Below are 20,705 nucleotides of genomic sequence, written 5' to 3' on the forward strand. Positions count from 1 at the left end.
CTGCGAAGTTGTGTTTATTGACGATATCTTAAAGTTCGTGGAACATTCGGAAAATGTAAAATATGGAAGAAAAAGATTTTTAAGGGATTATTTTTAGGACATATATTATATCTTCAAAAACAATGAAGCTAGGAACATAGAATCTTAAGTTTGTTTTTGTATATTGAAAAGCTCTAAAAATTAATTTCCTTTCTCACTCTTAGGGGGATTGATCGAAATGCTGAATACATCAAATGAAGCGCATTTCCCTTTTGAAAAACATTCTAGAAGATACCGTTTAGAAGCACAATCAAGCGCTATTCAATAGAAGCGTCAAAATGACGAAACCTCCCACTGTGCGAGCCGCTACAAACGAATAACTTGAGGGACGATGTGCGTGCATATGCCTACAGGTGCTTCAAGGAGAGTAATATGAATTGACATTACGTAAATAAAGTGAAATTTTAAATGATATGCATTGCGAATGTCAAGTAGGAGCATTTCCATCAATCTCCCTTGCTCGGAGGGGACACTCAGCTGAGGGCTGATTCGGTAAAATAACTGTCACACGCGTGCTGTCTGGTTGGCATACCACCGGTATCATCTTTATTATCGTTGTTATTATTCAGCGCTATTTATCGATCCTCTGCCATTGCATAATTATCACTTTGCCAATGGATGAATGAATAACATTTTTCTTTTTATGTTAGCTGTTTGCACTTTGTATAACGTAATTTGGTTCGTTGCTGCTAGCTGTTGTCGTAGGTGTAGAAATATGGGTTTTGCTGCGAAGGGCATCGGAAGTTGACGTAAGGGGGGTCCCAATTTAATCGTTTCTTGCCGGGTGGCTCGAGCATGTTGTTCCACAGAGCTGCGGCTGCCCGACTGCAACGAAATAGGCGCGGTATCATTTCAACGGTATTTGAACGATTTTTTTTTGCATTGATGAAATGTGTACTTTAACCATTTGTCTGTGTTCTTGTGTCAATATGAAGAATTGAAGTTGTTTTTGTTATTGAACGAAAAGAATTATTTGTTTTTTTTTTTCACACTTTGGTTTCTTTCAGCGAGAAGCTACTACTTAATTTGTAGAGTTTTTTTTTTGACAATTGTTCGTCGTATGTGCCTTGGGTTAATATTGACCTAAATTTAAATCATAATTACTTTGTAAAATATGAACGAATTTTCATTTTGTCACCTTTTTTTTTGGAGAAAACACCAATTATGGAAAAAAAAATCAAAGAGAGATGGTGCGACGGAGGTTCAAAATATCTAAAAATAGCGATATTTTTACACATTGGGCATTTATGTTTCAGGAACAGTACCATATACCACCCATATTCACATAACAGTCCCATGTTCTATGTGATTTCCTATATACATGGGACTGTTATGCGAATATGGGCAGTAAGGTGGATTAAAAAACGTTTTACTCCACACCGCTCATTCGATTCTAGATCAAATTCTTGGTGTCCTCTCAATTTTCAGCTCATTTGGATGAAAACTGAGACAACACAAGCTGTTCAAAGCTTGCAAGGAAATTACTATGGGAAAAGTAAGCAATTCTTTCAATCGGTCACAACTTTGCTGAAAACCGTTTTCAAATCAGACGTCTCAGTGATAAGTTATTGATTTATATCCAATCGGTAATTATTCAAAAGTGCTCATTCATCCTCTAAACAGGCAACATTGGTTCACCGAAAGATAGCACACACAAATCAAGGCTACTATGTTTTACTTGCATATATCCAGCCAAAGATTTTCAACCCATACAAAAATCAATAACTAACTACTGAGGCGAGCGATTTGAAAACGGTCTTCGGAAAAGTCGTAGCTGACAAATGTATCTAACAGTATCAGCGTAGTTCTAACCATCAAGAACACATGGGCAAACACTTTGACCGTTTGAATGAATTGCTTACTTTTTCCATAGTAATTCCCATACAAACTTTCTGCATGGGTTTGTGCAGTCTTAATTTTTATTTAAATAAGCTTAAATTTTGGGAGCAGACTCACAATTTGATATACACAGCAAAAAATCTCAAATTTAAATGGCACGTAATTTTTTATGATAATCATGTAACAGGAGTTGCAACGATAATTAATGTAATCTGTCTCATTGCATTCGAAAATGCTTGCAATTTTGAGTGAAACTGAAACATTTCATGATCTTACATCCAACATTTGCCAATATTGCATGCTTTCTTGCATCTTGAAAGTGAAATTGCAAACAATAATGCTCAGTTTACATGATTCTAATCTGAATATTCTGTCAAAAATAATTCACATGGATGGATCGCCGGCTTGTCATGTCATGTGCATTATTTATGATTGAATTTTCAGCGTGAAAATCATGTAAACCAAGCCGTTTTGCTTACAACATTTTTCGAGATAAGACGTTTCGCGTTCAATATTAAGGATTTTGGTAACAATGTTGTATATAATAGATGTGTTTATAGGTTTGATAATTGAACAATACATGAGAAATGGCTTTGCATGATTGAGGCTAAAATTACGTTACGAATAAATCTAAGATTTTTTAGTGTGTAGAACAGAATGAGAGGTGTGGAGCTAAAACGATTTTCTAAACCCCCCTATGGGCAATATAACATCTGACATGTTTTAGTGAGATATACAACAGGAAAATGGCAATTGCTTACTTACATAACACATTGGTAAGTTGCGATTTCACCGCATGATGGCGATATCATAAATATATCACTTGATGAACCACATAAATTTGGCATTTGTCATTTTTTAATATGCGCCCTTGAGGCAAAGCAATCCACAGTGCTATTTTAGGCTATTTGCGAAGTAATTGGAAACAATTTTTCAACAACGACTGATGAAAAGGATTCCCAACATACGATTTAACAAAAAAAAAAAACACCACGAAAACTCTCAATTTTTCCAGAACATCCATACAATTCCCCAAAAAGTCATTTTGCCCCTGGGTGCACATTGCCCCAGATATTCCTACATCAAGATTCTGATGATGCATATAACTGCATATTTGTAACATTCGACAAAAGTAGGCATTGAGTAAATGGAGTACCAAGCTTTTTTTTCTGAATTTCCCCCTTTGAATTCCTCCACAGTTACTCCAGCAATTCTTCTGGAGTTCCTTCAGCAATTTCTCCAGAGTTCCTCCAGGAGATTTCCTCCAAAAATTTCTCTGGAGATTTGCACCAGATTTCCTGAAGAGATTCCTCCAAAGATTCATCCGGAGATATCCTCCAAGAACTACTCCGGGGTTTTTCTTCAGGAATTCCTTCGGGAATTATGGGCAGGAATTTTTCTGGAGAATTCCTCTGGGGGTTGTCTACAGAAATTCCTCCGGAGATTATTCCTAAGAATCCCTCAGAGGATTTCCTCTCATGAATTTCCTCCTGGGATTTTCTCCTGCGATTTCTCAGAGGATTTCTTGAAATTTGCACTAGGAATTTCTCCGGAGATTTTCTCCGAGATGTCCTCTAGGAATTTCTTGGGGAATCTAAATGATTTCCCCGGAGATTATTCCCAAGGATTACTCAGGGGATTTTCACTAGGAATTCTTCAGGAGATTTCATCTTTATTTTTTTGGGAATTTCGCCCAGAAATTCTTCCACAGATTTCGTCTAGAAATTCTTCCGGAGATTTCTTCCGGGGACTTCATAAAAATAAATCATCCAGTGATTTTTTTCAGAGAACTCATCCGAGGATTTCCTCCAGAAATTTCTCCAGGGATTTGTTAAAGGAATTTCCTCCAGGGATTTCTCCGGAAATTTCAAAGATTCTTTCAGAGATAGTAGAGAGTTCTTGAACTCCTTCGCAGATGTTTTCTATTTCGCCCAGTAATTATTCCGGGACTTTTTTGCATAAATTTCTCCGGGGCTTTCCTTCACAAATTGCTTCGGGGATTAGCTCCGAGAATTCCTACATGAAATTCTCAAGGGGATTTCCAAAAGTGATTCCTCCGGAGATTTTCCCAAAAACTCCTCCTGGAATTTTCTCCAGGAATGTATCAGGGGATTTCCAAAAGCAACTATGGTCAATTTGAAGATGGGATGGAAATGCTGATGTGTTACTTGCTTTCTGGAAGCCGGGTAGTCCTCTGCACTTCCACAAGAAAACACTGGGAGTTTGGATATAGGAAAAGATTCGTTAAGATATAATTTGAAATGAATACGTGAGCATATGCACGGATGACCGATACTGATAGTGCAACTACTAGGCGATCCGGGCACGATCCTGATTCTGTTGCTCCCTCCATGCAACAGATTCAACGGATCCAACACTACTGACGCGTTTTGATTTTTCTCCCGCACACTTAGTTTGTTTTTCTTCCAAGCAACGTGAACCAGTCACAGTTGATCCGGATTTCATCACTCGCCCACAAAGGAGCAAGTAACAGATTCAACGGATTCAACACTACTAAGTGATTCCTCCGGAGATTTCCCCCAAAAACTCCTGCTGGGGTTTCCTCCAGGGATTTCTCAGGGGATTTCCAAAAGCAACTTCCATGGGGATTTCATCCAGAAATTCTCCCAGGAATTTCATTAAGAAACTCCTTCAGAGATTTTTTTCATAGAATTCATCCTGAGATTTCCTCTGGGGATTTGCACCAGATGTTTCTCCGGAGATTTCAAGGATTCCCTTCAAGGATTTCATCCAGGAGTTTCCTTGGAGATTTCCACCGGGAATTCTACCGGAGATTATTAACAGAAATTCCTCCGGAGATTATTTCCAAGAATCCTTCCGAAGATTTTCTCCTTTGAATTCCTTCGGGAATTTTCTTCTGAAATTTAGCAGAGGATTTCCAAAAGGAATTCCTGCGAGGGTTCCGTCCAGATTTTTATCGGGAATTCTCCTGGATTTTTTCATACACTCATCTGAATATTTTCTACAGGAATTTATGTGGATTTCTACAGGAATTTCTCTGAAATTTCCTCTAGGAATTTCTCCGGGAATTTCCTCCAGATATTTCATATGAGATTTCCTCCAGAAATTGCTCAGAGAATTTCCGCCAGGAATTCTTCCGGGGATATCCCCCAAGAACTACTTAATTCCAGGAATTCTTCAGGGGATTTTCTCAGGAATGTCTCCGTAGGTTTCCCCCTCTGATTTCAATAATTCTTCCGGAGATGTCCCCCAAGAACTCCTTCGGTGATAGTCTCCAGAAATTATTCCCGGGGTTTCCTCCAAAAGTTGCAGATTTTTTAAATATTGTCTGACAAGTTGAAATCTTAAGCTTTCATTCCATAAAAACAGATTGGAAATCGGTTGAGCTGTTCAAAAGTTATGATTTTATTTAAATAAAAAATCTAATGCGCTGAGACCTACAGTGTGTGCCGATGAAAAATGACTGACATTTTATTGTCAAAATATATATCTCAAAAACTAAAAAACATACAGCGCTGAAAATTTCACAATAAACGTAAAATTTTCTGAATTTTCAAGAAAAAAATGAGAACAGCAATAGCCCCCTTTGGTCCTAAGGCCTACAAAACACGAAAAAAACGGAAATTATTGATTTTTTTCATGTAAAAACATTTTTTGTGAAATTTTATATTTTTCCTGAAAAGTCAAAATTTTAAGCTTTCATTTCTTCCAAAAATATTGAAAATCGTTCGAACGGTTCAAAAGTTATAATTTTTTTAATAAAAAATTTGCAAAATCGTGATTTTTTTGGTCACCCGATTATGGAAATGGTCACCCTAATAAAAAAACAAAACACGTATATCCTTATTTCTGATAAGGAACAAAATAGCGAATTTTCACAGATTTTGGCGACCCACTAGATCGGTTTTTCATGGAATGGCTGAATATACATCTACGAATATATTCCGGTAGAACAAATTTTGAGAAAACACTGTTTTTCTAGACGTTGAACATGTTGAGAAATATGATTATTTGAAATATTTGTAACTTTCAAGCGCTTTTTATTTATACTTCCATGCAGTGGCGCAACCAAGGGGGGGTTTTGGGGGTCAAAACCCCCCCCCCAGAGCCGAAAAATTATAAGGTTTCCAAGTATATTTTTGAAATTCAACACTACACATCATACAACTACAGAGCAGTAACTTATTTTGGTTCGTATGAACACTGTTAATGTCAGTAGTTTTTACAGATTTATTCTTCAAAGTTGTTGTTTTTTTTCTTAAACTCTTCATGGAGTTTGATAAAAATAAAATTATCTGGTAATTACTGCTATAAAAAGCTAATGAATAACAAAAAACTCAGGCCTTTTTTAATCAAACTGAAAGCGTTGAGTCAGCAGTTTGAACAACCTTCAGATATATTGGAATCTTTTCATTGATGCAGTATCTTAAATATCAAAATTCTTACAGTTGCCTCAGCATTTTGCCAAAGTTTGCGATCTCCAGAGCATATGAATTCCTTGATTTTTAAAGATTAGAGAGAAAAACAAATCTGCGAATGCTATTGAATTTAGCTCCCAGTTGAATCATTCGCCACCAATAGGAATTTCAACAATGTTGTGATTTTGTAGGAATGAATCAATAATTGCATTCTATGTTTTAAGTAAATCGTAAAAAAATACATAGGGTGTTAATTTAAAATTTTTGGATTTGTCCATTAAAAATATGAATGCATTGGCGTCCCACTTAACTAGTAAAACAATCGTATTATGTACTAAGTCTTCCAAAAACAAAATTTAATTGTAGCGTTGAAAATTTTAGGGTGTTATCACACATTTGCAAATAAAATATTCATAATGAAAGCAGAACTCATTTTTGACTTTTTTACTCGATTTTCTAGATGTGACAATTCGTCTTCTTCTGGCAGTTTAGTTTTGCAATCTTGATTAACTTTTCACCTTCTACAACAATAGGGGCAATGATTTGTATTGCAAATTGCTGCACTTAATAATCGAAGTCATTTATATTGTTGAAAAATTTCAAAATATAACGGTTGAATAGCATCACGCGCATGTATTGCAATTGCCTAATTTATTTTACTATGCAAAAAAAACTTACTTAAATTCATCAATTCGATTTTTTGTCAGAAAATATGTTTTCAAAGAGTATTTTGAAATTCACAAAACCCCCCCTATAGCCAAATCCTGGTTGCGCTACTGCTTCCATGCCATCATGCGATGAATTTCCCAGTTTATCAATGTGTTTTGTTGTAGCTATTTTCTTATTACAAATTTTCACTGAAAAATAAATAATTTTACACACAACTGTTTCCGAAGCATAGGCGTTCTTATTTTCTGAATTTCGCTTTTTGGACTTTGTTCTACAACAATTCCTCCCTGCGATAAAGCAACCTATTTTGGATTTTCATTAGGGCAAATGTACTAACAGTGGAGTATCCAAAGTAAAACAGCTATAATATGTCCAACACCTAATTCACCTCAAAATCACAAATTATTTTCAAGCGGCAATCGAAAGATTTAAACTTTTTTTTGAAACGTGTGGAAATCACAATTACCAAATCGATAAATTACAACAGAGATGTAACAGATTTTTTTGCTCAGCTAGTGCTCAGTTAACAAATTGTGTTATAATTCTGGCTGGTTAGTTGTTCATATATCAAAAATCATAACACAATTTCTTCTACACTGAACTTAATTGAAATAAAATATATTACAATTTAATCGAAAATGTAACTCATTATTTAACAAACCAAACAAAAATATAACTCATTTTTATATATTCCACAACTATATGATAACAAAATGTGTTACTATATCACTGCGGAATACGTTTTTGTCTCAAGCACCAAAATACCGCTATTTATTAAAATAAGGGTTGCTGAATCCAAATGTCATAGCACGTCTAGTTTTTGAGATATTGAATATTGAGATATTTGAATATTTCAACCAATTTGCATGCAAGTTTGTCAGTTTGTATGGCAGTTGATTCGCTTAATTTGCCACAGAATTCAAACTTTTTGTGTATAACAATTATTATCAACAAAGTTCATAATACTTTCCATGTTCAAAAGTTATTTTTTGGTGGTTTCGAAAAGTTTTTTTTTTCATATAAGAGAAACGAAGAATTTCGTATAGAGACTGCAAGCATATTGGAAAAATCGATTTAAGTTCAAGTCATATATTGCAAGTTTGGTGTATTAGATCTCAAAAAAGTTTGATAAATCATACTTTAAATTTTATGTAAACATCGATGAAAACAGTATTGTATAGAACTTTGGCGACCTGTAGCTAAAAATTGTGACATGCTGGAATATTTCTGAGAATGGCTTCATACAGCAACCCGAAATCTACTAGAGACACATAATTTGATCCTTGAGACACTCAAAAGTGTCATTTTTGTTACGCTGTATATTTAAATGAATAAAAGCGCATATGAACAAGACAATTTTTCGATACAAACTGTGTTATAATTATGTTTGAAACTGATACAAATTTGAAACAGCCTTTGTTTTCATAACTGATTTTGATTTTGATGATGTTATAATTTCCTCCATCAACTCAAAGTTATAATTTTGTTTTATGTAAGGCACTTTAGCATTTGTCATGGCATTCGTGTCTGATCAACTCAATGTGCTTTACACAAAATCGAAACAAAATGTGTTATTTATAACAAATCTTGATAAAATGTTATATAATTCTGCTGTAATTCACTGATCGGTAAAATATAACTTGTTTTGTTATTTTCCATAACTCAACCATTAGAAAATTTGTTATTTTTTTACATCAATAAAACCGCTCATATTGCTGTCAGTTTTTTTTTTTTGTACGTTCTAATTATATTTTAAATTGAAACAGTCTTTGTTATTGTAGCAGATTTTGTTTAAATTATGCTATAAATTCCTCCATCAACTCGAAGTGCCTCTAAAAACATGAAACAAAAATGGTTATTAGTGATAATTCTTGATAATAATGTGATACAATTTTGTTTCTATCCACTGGTCGTATAATTAAGTATTTGAATAAAAAAAAACCTTTGACAAACAATAAGAACACTTTTCTTGTGTCGGAGCTGTGTTTAAGCTTCGTTCTTGTAATGGCGCAATCTATTGAATTCTTATGAAACCCTCCATTTTGGGTACTGATGCACCACTATAGGCGCACTGAAGCAACATGTTTAAGAAAAATAATTGTTTTAATTAGCTACATGGTAAAATTTCCTATATATTATTCGATCGCTCGTATTTAGCATCATACATCATACAACAATATCACATTATCATTTATTATAGCGAAATAAGCCATAACACGCAACTTCCACTATTGGAGCTACCTCCACTAAGGGGTCGTTTTCCCTATAAATTAGTTTAACTGAATTGCATTTCCTCTCTAAAACAACATACGAATCGAAAATCCGATTCAATGGCGTAGAGCTACTGTAATTTAAAATTGGAATCAATATAACCCCAAGGCACATACAACGTATTTTTTAAACATACTGAGGGTAATATTGATATGGGTTCATAATTCAGAGAAACTTACGCATGGCCCTTCTGGCTCATATGGAAACAATCGTAGGAAAGCAGAGTGAAATCCACTCCTTTATCATCATTTAGCTGGAACGAAACAAATAATCTCCATTCAGTGAGTTCAATCGTTACCGATACAATGGCGAAATCGACTTACGGAAAGCCTCTTTGTCCACGGCTGATGAACCACAGCAAATTCATCGAGTCCGCGAAACTCGTCCATTAGCGGCACTTCCTCTTCGACCTTTTTGTACTGTTTTTGAATGCGAGCCCACCTGTTTTTATTGATCAATAAATTAAAAATGGTTCATGTCCCCAACAGCTCCTTAATAGGGTGTCTCATAATTTTACTTTGTCAGTAAACTTGGGAGCTTAACTTGACCAAGTGAAATTTCGTGACACCCTCCTCTCCATACCTGGATCTAGAAGATTCCGTAGAATTGTGAATGGGTCCAACCCAGCAGGGACACTCGCCGTGGTGCAGTATCCAACAGATGGCTGGCTTGCCAGCGAGTGATGCAACTTTTTCCACGTCCGGCATGGAAACAATATTGACAAACGTTCGCGGCAAGTTGTCCCTCAGATAGCGCAGAGTCGCCAACAGGTTCCGGCGATGTTTCATCGGCAACGACTCCGGATTCTTCATCGTGCACACATAGGCGCAGATGTCGTTTCCGCCGATGGTCAAGGTGAGAATTTTCCAATCTTTTTTGAAGTTGACCCGCCGATCGGACTTGATTCGCGTCACCATTTGACGCGCCATGTGAGGAAGCTCTTTGGAGATGGCACCGATTTCTGCATTGTTGAACTGCGAGTCCCAGTGGAAACTGTACGAGTCGCGGTATGAATAACCTACTAACTACAAACAGAAAAATAAGATGATTTATGTCATTTTAACCATAATTTAGTATTTACCTTAGGATTATAAACTTTTAAAATGTTAGGAAGCGTTGTGGCGTTACGCCAGTTCCACTGACCACCGATGCACCAGGACAGGCCTCGGTTCTCGGTGTATAGCTCTAAAAAACTAGTGGCCGAGGCCCCACTGGCCGTGATTACCGAATCTCCGATTGCGGCAATCACGTTGACATCTCCTAGAAAAGAGAATAAAATCCACATAAGTTCGTAGAAGAAATATTGACAAAACGCTAATTTACAGATAAAACGACCCAAAAATCATTTTAGGCCTGAAGGCTATATAAAATCGAACACTGAATAAAAGAGAACACTGTTTTGATAAAATTGCTGTAAATTAGTTTTCAGCTCATAAATCAGTTATGCATGTGATAATGAATCCTGTTTACTGGAATACCTATAAGTAAATGAATTTAGTACTATACCATTTAATTCCACTAGAGTGTGCATCCTTTGACAGATACGCGTATTTCGACCTCAACTTCAGTGTCTTCAGTGTCGTGTACTAGACTCGACTAGCGTACCTGTCAAAGGATACAAGATAATTAAATTGTATTATACTAAATTCGATTTTTCATTTACTTACCATGTGGATTTTTGAGTTAAACCTACTTTTCTCCAACCTCTTTCAACGACCACTTTTTTACGTCCGAAATTCAGATGAACGATCGTTTTTTTTGAGTCGTCAAAATGAAGTATTATAAGGTTTAGCAAAATTGTTCAGTAGACAAAATGCTAACATGCGGTGGTCATTGAAGAGCGTAATTCTTCCACCAGGCGGCGCTAGTAAGCATCACAATTTTTCGCAACTAGGGTTGTCATGTCTATTGCGGCTTAAACCAGCCGACGGTGATTTGAAAAAAAAAACCGGAAGTTCGTAGACACAAAAGTCAATTCGAACAAATTGAGATATGAAAATTGTAAAAAATAATGAAATCGTTTTGGTGGGCTTCGATCCCACGATTCCCAATACGCTAGACTGGGCGCGTTAACCAACTACGCCACAGAACGATTCTGAAGCGCCGTCAGCCAACCTGAAACCAAAGTCCGTCACGACCCCACATTCTCTTTCACAACTCTACATTTCTTTCAGCTATCTAAGATGTCTACGCGTGCCGCGTGCCTACGAACAATCAGTGAGATTTTATCAAAAACATTTTTCCTGATATCTGAGAATCCTGGCTACTTAGTAAGATGACGTCTTCGACAAACTTGTTCAGTAAGCCAAGGCCATTCATGCCATGCAATTCAAAATGTTGTCACCAGGTAGCACTGGTGGGTATAAAACCTTCATTTTACGAATATCTTCTTCTTTCTGGCGTTACGTCCCAACTGGGACAAAGCCTGCTTCTCAGATTAGTGTTCTTATGAGCACTTCCACAGTTATTAACTGAGAGCTTTCTTTGCCGATTGACCATTTTTGCATGTGTATATCGTGTGGCAGGTACGAAGATACTCTTATGCCCTGGGAATCGAGAAAATTTCCTTTACGAAAAGATCCTCGACCAGTGGGATTCGAACACATGACCCTCAGCATGGTCATGCTGAATAGCTGCGCGTTTACCGCTACGGCTATCTGGGCCCTTATTTTACGAATATATCAGAATAATAAACTTTTAGGAAAATGGTATCTTTAGCAAAATTGTTCAGTAGCTCAGGTGTGTCATTAGTTTAACTATGAAATTTACAATTTTGCTATTCACTTAGAAAAATGGCGTAGAAGTTGCAAAGTAGGAAAATGGCGTACACGGAAAAGTTCTTACGTAAGTAAAGCACTATTCATATTCGGTATGGTAGATTTTTTTTCCTCTTGGCACTAGTGGCGCTAGTAAGCATTAAATATTTGTTTCGCAGTTGGTTATTCTAGTGAATAAGGCTTCATGTACAGAAACGCATTAAGCGTGCATTTGAACAGTTTGTAGCTACCTCAAAATTTGTCACAGTGTTGGAACTTTTTGAAATAGCGTTAAATAGAATTGATGATTATGATGACGAATAACTATAGTTGTGCGAGTGCATCTTGCGTTGCGGATGAATGGCTCGGTGAACGGGTAATCGTCGTTGGAGGTTAGAAGAAGGAAAGAGATAAGGAGGGAGGCGATTGGCTGTTAGTTTTCGGTTATGGCGAGACGAGAAGTAAAAGAAATATTTTTTCAGTTTAAAAATTGTTTTGCGAAGAGAGGTTTGCAGTGTGCGACAGTGCTTGATTCATTGTTTTGAACGCGGTTGTTTGTGATTCGGTTTGTTCACTGCATTTATAAGCTATCATTATTTTAGCCAGTAAATTTATACAACAAAAGATTCATACTTATACGTCATAGTGGCTTGAGAAATGATAGCCCTTGACTTACAAAATTAATTTGCCAGAGACCCCATCATCTTAAGTGCTCACTGTTGCCAAATTTCTAAGTGATCAGGACTCCGATATACCCACAAAACAAAAATTGTACACAAACTAGCGCCACATGGTTGAGGAATTAAGAATCTCATAGCTCGATAAAAGATAACTTTTGATCTGCAGCTTTGCCGCAGACGCAATCTCTCTGAGTGGACATACTCTTGTGATATCCGCAAAACAAATGTTCTATGCTCTCTACCACAACCTGTTGGCTACATTTTAAATCAAATAGCTCAAACAATGATAGCCCTTGAATTAGGTAACAACTTAACCAGTCTTTCTAAGTGGTCAAATTTCTGCGATATTAACAAAACAATAGTTCCATGTACACAAGCGTCAACAGGGACAACATCTAGAATTTCATGCCTCAAATAATGCTTGTCATCGAGAAACTGAGCAAACTTGCCGAAGACGCCATCTTTCTAAGCAGTCAGGCTCCTAAGATAAAGGCAACACAAAAGTTTCAAGCCCACTTATGCCACATAGTTGCATAAGGTGGCAAAGGTGGCAGAGTTTTGAATCAACTAACTTGAACAATGATATTCCTTGACTAACTGAGCAAACCTGCCGAAGACGCCATTTTTAAAGTTGACAGGACCCTAAGATATTTGCAAAACAAAAGTTTCTAGCTCAAAAATCTCGATTCTTTTGGGTAAAATAATGATAGTCCTTGAGCTTCTAAATAACTTTGCCGAAGACGCGATCTATTTATCTAACCTTGACTTACTTAACAAATTTGACAGAGACGCCATTTATCTATGTGGTCAAAACAAAAGTTTCATGCACACTAGTGTCGTCTGGTAGCAAAGTCTCAAGTCTTTTGGCCAAAATAATGATAGTCCTCTAATTCAACACCCCTAAATTGATGAAACCCCATAAGCCCTGGGTCTCTTATTACGACACCCAATCGTGTGTCTTATAGGAGACCTGACTGTATTTAGCTTATTCATCTATTTTATCCGTGCCAGCGCAGAAAATGACTTGCGATAAATCTTATATATTGAGCTTTATCAATTTTACTGGAGCAGTATTGCCACCTACGACATAATTTCAAACCCTTCATGAAAAACTGAATTACAAGAGTATTCCTATTTTGCTGAGCATTCATTGTTTTGTATTCCTCTTAAATTTATCTATTATGAACTTTTTTTAGTTATTCTTAAACAGTGCTGCCAGCAACATGAACATTTGTGCTTCGGTTTGGTATTTGCATATAACACCCCCATATAATCGGCTCTTTTGATAACAAACGAGTAGTGTTTGACTACTCACAAATTGACTTTTGTGTCTACGAATTTCAGGATTTTTCAAAACACCTTCGGCTAATTTAAGCTGTAATAGACATGACAACCCAAGTTGCGTATCTAGGATTAGTTTTTCCACATGTAAACGTTACATTTTCAACAACCTAATTATAGTTCTTATCTTTTACGACCTTAAAGCTTGAGTTCACGGAAATACCGTGCTGCATCAATATCCGGACGCTTAAGACTCACCAAATCTTCCAGAGCTATTTTCACTACTTTATTATATTATTTTATCATAGTGTGGTCTGCATACAATTAGTTTAAGGTCACACGGACACGAATATTTTACCAAAAAAAAAAAAAACAAAGTATTACACAAAAATTTTGAAAATAACTAAACAGGCCATGTCCTTAAATCCGGACAGATGAATCAATCAGCCGGACGCTGCACAGTGATGCAATCTAGAAGAAATGTCGACGAAAACCTCAAACTTTCTTTTAAACGGCTTAAATTTCATTTTTGACATATTTTATGCCGTATTCAAGCAGTATGGACGTTTGTTTACAAATATTTGGATTTGTTTTGGATTGATAATTAGGATATACAGTATTGGACAATACGGTTTATTTCTGGCCGTCTCAGGTTCTAGCAAATGCTATGAACTGAGATAGATATATTAAGAGTGGTAGGTAGAAGCAAGCAAAAGATACAACTACAAAGTACGAGGAAAGGGACGGGCCTGGTATTGAACCCATGACCTTCTGCTTATGAAGCAGAAGCGGTAGTCCTTAGACCACCAACCCCGTCTATGTTGTTTGATGCACAACTGTACTGGTGACATTTTCTAGATGTTTGCTTCAATCATTATTCATAATTGAAAAGGCAAAGCTACTACGTTCAGTTTTGTAATATATCAGCAATTGCGCTATTTGGCAGCTTCTCTAAATGCCGGAAAATGAGGAATGTCATATTTCCGACGATTTTTTTTTTACAATTTATCTGTAATTTCGTGATTAGGCATGAGATTAGGAATCTCGTAGAATAAAAACTGTGGAGAAATGTATGTTGTACAAGTACTTTAATGAACAGAAATCAATTGTATGAGGTCAAAACCATCTCTAATCGGCATACAGTGTTCTCAAATGTTGTAAAGTTCTAATAATACGTTCAACTAGTGGTATTTATTTTAATTGTTGTTTTTCCATATTTTCGTTAGAATTTTAAAGATAAAAATAATCCAGAAAACACAAATTCGACTTTGAGGCACCTCCTAATCTTCTCCAAATTGGATGAAAATATGTCTGGTAGTTTGCTTTAGTATTGCAAGCTGGACTAGGGAGTGACTGGTAGAATCCTAGATATTTCGATTTTTGTGAAATGGTAAACTGCAAACGGCCATACTCTGTGACTTCAATTGGCAATATGGCCAGAACCAGTGCACGTACCATAGTTTTTCAATATTATGGTAAATGACGCTACAAGTTTTTTTATGAGTTTTACACACGCGGTATCAAATCGATCGTTATTGAACTTTCATGCATTTTGAATATTTTAACAAAAACGTTCAACATCTGGGCTAAGATTTTGTCAATGGAAATCAAAAAATATTTTTCTGTGGACAATTTGTTCATTTATTATGTATCGGACAGTTTCATCCGCAAAATTTGAACTTTTTTTGTCGAAAAAAAAAATCTGAATAACATACATTTTCGATAAGAATTACAATTCTGGATGGATAATAAGAAATATTTCACGAGTTTTATCAAACTTATGAATATGTTCCGTGGTTAATCCATACAAACATATTAATGAAGGTTTAAAATTTTTAAACGAAAACAAATGTTAAAAAAAAATCTTAAACAAAGAAATTCTGCCGATTTCAAGCCACCAATTTTGAAATATTGGACGAAACAGTAAAACCAGATACCTAATTGTCACAAATATGAAATAAAAAAGCTTGCTCAATAAAAAAAATCGTTTATGATAAAGCTTAGTATGCAGTTCCGTTCAAAAAAAGTAAAGAAATTACATAAACGAAAGGTTCAAGAAATTTTCTAGAGAGAGCTCCATTTGAAATGACATTTCTTTTCATCTGCGTAACTGGCAAGAAATTTTCCACGTAACTAGATGGGTATTTTTTTCTCTTGCATAGTCCTCATAATGGTTTAATGAATTGAATATTTAAAACAAAACTATAGTTATACAGATGAATCGAAGCAAACCTATTCTCGATTGCAAATCTGGAAAACCAAACATCCGTTTGAGTTAAAAACTCGATCGATTTAGTTTTCAACAGCGAGTGATTTCAGGTTTGGCATCGATTCATCTTTACCATAATGAAAGAGTGACCAAAGTGGTGATTAAGAACAGGTGCTCCACGAAACAATTTCATTTCAAAAAATGGTCCTCAAGCCAAAAAGGCATCAGTCCTGCCCTACAGGATATTCTTGTAAGCAGAGGAACGCTTATTGATCCTTGTTACATTTCAAAGCTGGATAAAAGTAACAGGTCTCGGTTTTACCGGGTGCAAGTATGATATTGAGACAAGGAGGAAAAATAAATTAGTATTTAACAATTAGTTTTCTTTCGTTTTGTTTTTTCTAGTTCTCTCGTTTGAAGAACTGAGGAATAAGATTTTGATGCATGATATTGACGGTGTCACTTGTTGACTTTATCAAGAAATCCTATTTTGACTGGTAATAGGGCGAACCTTTGAAGAAAGTGCTCACACTCTTCGAAGGTTCAATTAGAATTCTTTCCTGAGATCAAGTTTGGAATGGAAACTGAAAGAAAACCGAATGATGTATCACTTCTTGATAGTGACAAAGTAATACGACATGCACCAAATTAAGAAACACGGGATATATTGTCTTTTATTTTTTTAGGTGGAAATTTTGGATAAAGTACCTTAAGGCTATGCAGCTCGTTATTCGTTCCAGCGGACATGTTGACACTATAGCTTGCAAAGTAATAAAACTCAGTCCTTAAAGTTCATATTGCCCGGAAAAGTATCACTATATGCGCTGACATGCAGAAAGTATACTGTACTTTTAAAGGTGCGTCAGTTTAATAGCTACTGATTTTTATTAACTCGAAATTGTGACATGAATTAGCAACAATCATCATGGACGCGTTAAAATTTCAATGACGGCCTACTTCGCTTTAATACGGTAAGACAAAAAAGAATCAACGGACACCTAGCACAATTATTCAGATCACCACTAACCTAGCAAAAACATTATCTTTGACGTTGGATTACTCATGGAAAATTTTGCCACGTTCAGTGTTTCCGTTCCAAACATACAAAGCAATACTACAATAGATCATTGGTCGCAGACGTTCCGAACAGAATAAAAGTTTCCTTAAATCGTTTTGTCGTTGATATTCAGACAGCTTTTCACTTAATCCGTCAATATAATCTATTGTTATAAAATTGTTAGTTGCGGGCCGTATGTTGGGCAACCATGGTCCAATAGCTTAAATATGAGTTATCTGAACAAAGTTATGTCACACCTGCATCTTGCCTATTGAATCCCGCAATATTTCAAACGGGAAACCTAAAGAGTGCGTAACCTTCGTTAGGGCGGACAATCAGGTTTTTTCAAATCAATCAGGTTGTTTCCGTTAGAGGTCACGACCGTACTCTTGTGAGTTTTATCCTCAACGGCACGCCACTATTTATTGGATTGTGGTAGATCAACTTTAGGGTCAAGATGAGTGGCACGACAAGAGGCTATGCTTCCTCACTATTAAATCAACAGATGTATGATTATATTTTTTATTCACGAATCTGAAATCCAAGTACTAGTAGAAAAGTGGTGGTGGTAGGTAGTAAAACAATAACGTAATTCCTGACATGATCACAAAAAGTTTTTCTTTATAATTTCTAGCTTAATTAAAAGCGAATGGTATGAACATGGTATGGTAGTTGAAATCCCATTCAAGCATGGACTTTTTACTTCAAAAATAATAGAAATCGGTTGATCAATCATCTTGCTTTCCTCCATCAGTAAAATTCCTTCTTGCTTTCCTCCATCAGTAACTTTCCAATAAATCTGAAGACTATTCTATTGGTCTTGCTATTCTAGACATAGAAAAAGCATTCGACAGTGTTTGTCATGAAGTCTTGATTGTTAAATAAAAAGCATTGTTAGAATAATCCAAAGTTATCTGTCAAATCGTACACTTCAGGTTATTTACCAGAACTCCATGTCTGAAAGATTTCCTGTAAGAGCTAGTGTCCCTCAAGGCAGCATTTTGGGACCAATATTCATTGAACTTTATTAAGAAACTAAGAATTTCACCCCCATCAATTTATGTACTACCAAACTCACCTGGTCTCAGCTTGTGCACACTGGATGGCGGCTCGCGGCTCCTTCCTACCGCAGTATCACAGGGAAACGGGGCACTTTCCGGAACTGGAGTTTGCAGAAAATTTCCCCGCGTTTTGAGTCCTGTACGACCGGCCATCATCATGGTGATGTTCCTGTACAGGTGGAAGAACAACCGCCACTCGGTATTGTCAAAGACGGTCGGCTTGAAGGCACTGAGCTGCGCTTCCACCTTCCAGCGGTGAAATTTGTTCTCGTGGCACATCAGCAGCAGCAGGATCAGGAAGATATTCAGAGACATTTGGGCGAACCACATTTTCATCAATTTTCCTTGTTTCTTCTTTGCCTTTTTTGTGGTAAACTATTCTACGATCGATGTAACACTAATTCAATGGTTCAGCATCACTGACGAATCACTTGCACACCTTATCGCAATTTGAACGTGAAACTTGCTCTTCTTCACATCATTGGCCTGCTGTTGGGTTGCTTTCGGTTGAGGTGGTTTTCGAATGGTCGAAGCTTAATTGCTTCGGGTCAAGGAAGATTAAGGAAACATAATTGCGATTGTATATAAACATGGTTGTGGACTAATAGAAAACTGTTAAAACAGTGGCACATAAAAAATGAAACAATGGTGCATCGTCGCAATTAAAGCTTTATACGACAAAATTTAACCATAAGATAACTCTCCTAAGTTTAAGTAAGTTGCTTCCCGAGAGTTTCATGATTTTTTTGCAACCCATAGGAGTCTGCTTCTGCATGTGTTGTGAAACATACTAAATATAAAATTGTATGTTTACTATTAAAGCACCCTTAATCAGCTTTCCAAAGCTGTTTCATTACTCAATATTTGCATGAGTTGATGGTTTTTTCATGGAGTAGAAGTACCGATTATAGACATAATGGGAACAAAAAGGTATTTTCCTTATTGTTTCTCTAGAATACAACGCACTATGGTCCAAAAGCTCTTAATTGGTCAATTTAAAAGATATAATAAAAATTTTTTTGGCAAAGTTGCTTGAAATTATTGGTTTACAACTTTGCAACATTTTTCACAATTCCGTTGCAAATCAATCAAATTTTCATTGAGAAGTTGATCAACATAACGGCCTACTTTTCCTACCGAATAAAACAGTGCTGAAAAGTGCTACTCACAGTACTGTTTTGGTAGGCGTCAACAGAATAACCAAGTCTCTTCATGCCATTCGTACTTATTCTGCGTGGTGTGTGAGTCGAGACGAGTCGTTCTTACCTCGGCTATCGTGAGGCGACTAATATGAATCAAATGGGAGCGAGTCGACAATTGTGACCTCATTCGACTCGTCTCGCCTCACACGCTGGGCAGAACAAACTCATTTGCATCTGATTATTGTATGGTTGGCTTGAGTTTGAAGTTTGATTTTTCTCGGAATCCATGCAAGATACCATACTTCGGAAGTAGGGCGCATTCGAGCGCATCCGGGTGAGAATCGAATGCACCAATTCCGAAGTTAGATATCTCGCGTAGGTTCTGAGAAAAATCCAATTTCGGGGACGAACCATTTCTAATTTTTTACCGCGTTGACAACTGTTCCGTTGCGCGATCTGGTTACGACACATGCTGGAGATTCTGATTTTGGATCGGATCGTCCAGCATTTGTAGTCAGCTACTATTTAAGCTGTCTTACATGTTCTTTCTTCCAATAAGGAATATAGATCTACATGGGAGCCACGGCATAAAAATTAACAAGGCAGGCTCTTCACTGATGTAAACATCAAGTTTGATTGTAAACATGTGACGTCACTCCTATCGTACCATATACCTTCCGGATCACTAGATCATTCTTTCCAGAAATTTGTTCGAGGTGGATAGGAATGACGTCGTCAAGTAGCTGTCAGTTTTCGGAATATATCACCTTCTTAATATTTGTACACCGATTTGGTCGGCGAGCCTCGTTGGATAAATGTATACAACTCGTGCTGAAAAAATCATCATTTTGCAACTTGTTGCATAAATAACTATTCTAGAACTAAGAAAGTCAATTACGAACATCTTTGTAGATGACCGTTTTCGTCCAATGTTTCTTTCTAAAGCTCGAAATGCATCTTTCCGCGCAAATATTCATAGGAATAACAAAACTAGTTGTTTTCAATTCTAACTAGACCTTGACATGATATTAGGAGGACGGACCTGGTGTAGGGGTTAGAACAGACGCCTCTCACGCCGAGGACCTGGGATCGAATCCCATCCCCGAGATAGTCACTTAAGACGTAATAGTTATAGTGACGAAGGGAAGTGAAGCCGTTGGTCCCGAGATGAACTAGCCCAGGGCTAAAAATCTCGTTAATAAAGATAGAAAAAAACCTTGATATAAACATTCTTGCAATACACGTCAAATAATGAACCTTTGAAAATGTTGGCTCACACATATCCCGGGCAGACGGAAATA

The 20,705-nt window shown here is 36.5% G+C and overlaps 1 protein-coding gene across 2 annotated transcripts in view; it reads right to left on the minus strand.

Annotated features, from left to right (window-relative positions):
- Positions 1-555: 555 nt before the first annotated feature.
- Positions 556-20,705, minus strand: part of LOC5567303 (phospholipase B1, membrane-associated) — a 63,523-nt gene continuing 43,373 nt past the window's right edge. Inside the window, exons 2-7 of one of the 2 annotated variants that reach the window (XM_021851776.1) lie at positions 18,280-18,751; positions 10,300-10,478; positions 9,801-10,243; positions 9,542-9,659; positions 9,398-9,471; positions 556-864 (exon numbers count right to left, since the gene is read on the minus strand). In XM_021851776.1, the coding sequence (XP_021707468.1) occupies positions 729-864; positions 9,398-9,471; positions 9,542-9,659; positions 9,801-10,243; positions 10,300-10,478; positions 18,280-18,598 (1,269 nt within the window). In that variant the 5' untranslated portion in view covers positions 18,599-18,751 and the 3' untranslated portion in view covers positions 556-728. Of the gene's footprint in view, positions 865-9,397; positions 9,472-9,541; positions 9,660-9,800; positions 10,244-10,299; positions 10,479-18,279; positions 18,804-20,705 lie in introns of both variants that reach the window. The other variant, XM_021851775.1, reaches the window with a different exon arrangement.

This window comes from Aedes aegypti, chromosome 3, assembly GCF_002204515.2.
Source record: "Aedes aegypti strain LVP_AGWG chromosome 3, AaegL5.0 Primary Assembly, whole genome shotgun sequence".
Taxonomy (NCBI): domain Eukaryota; kingdom Metazoa; phylum Arthropoda; class Insecta; order Diptera; family Culicidae; genus Aedes; species Aedes aegypti.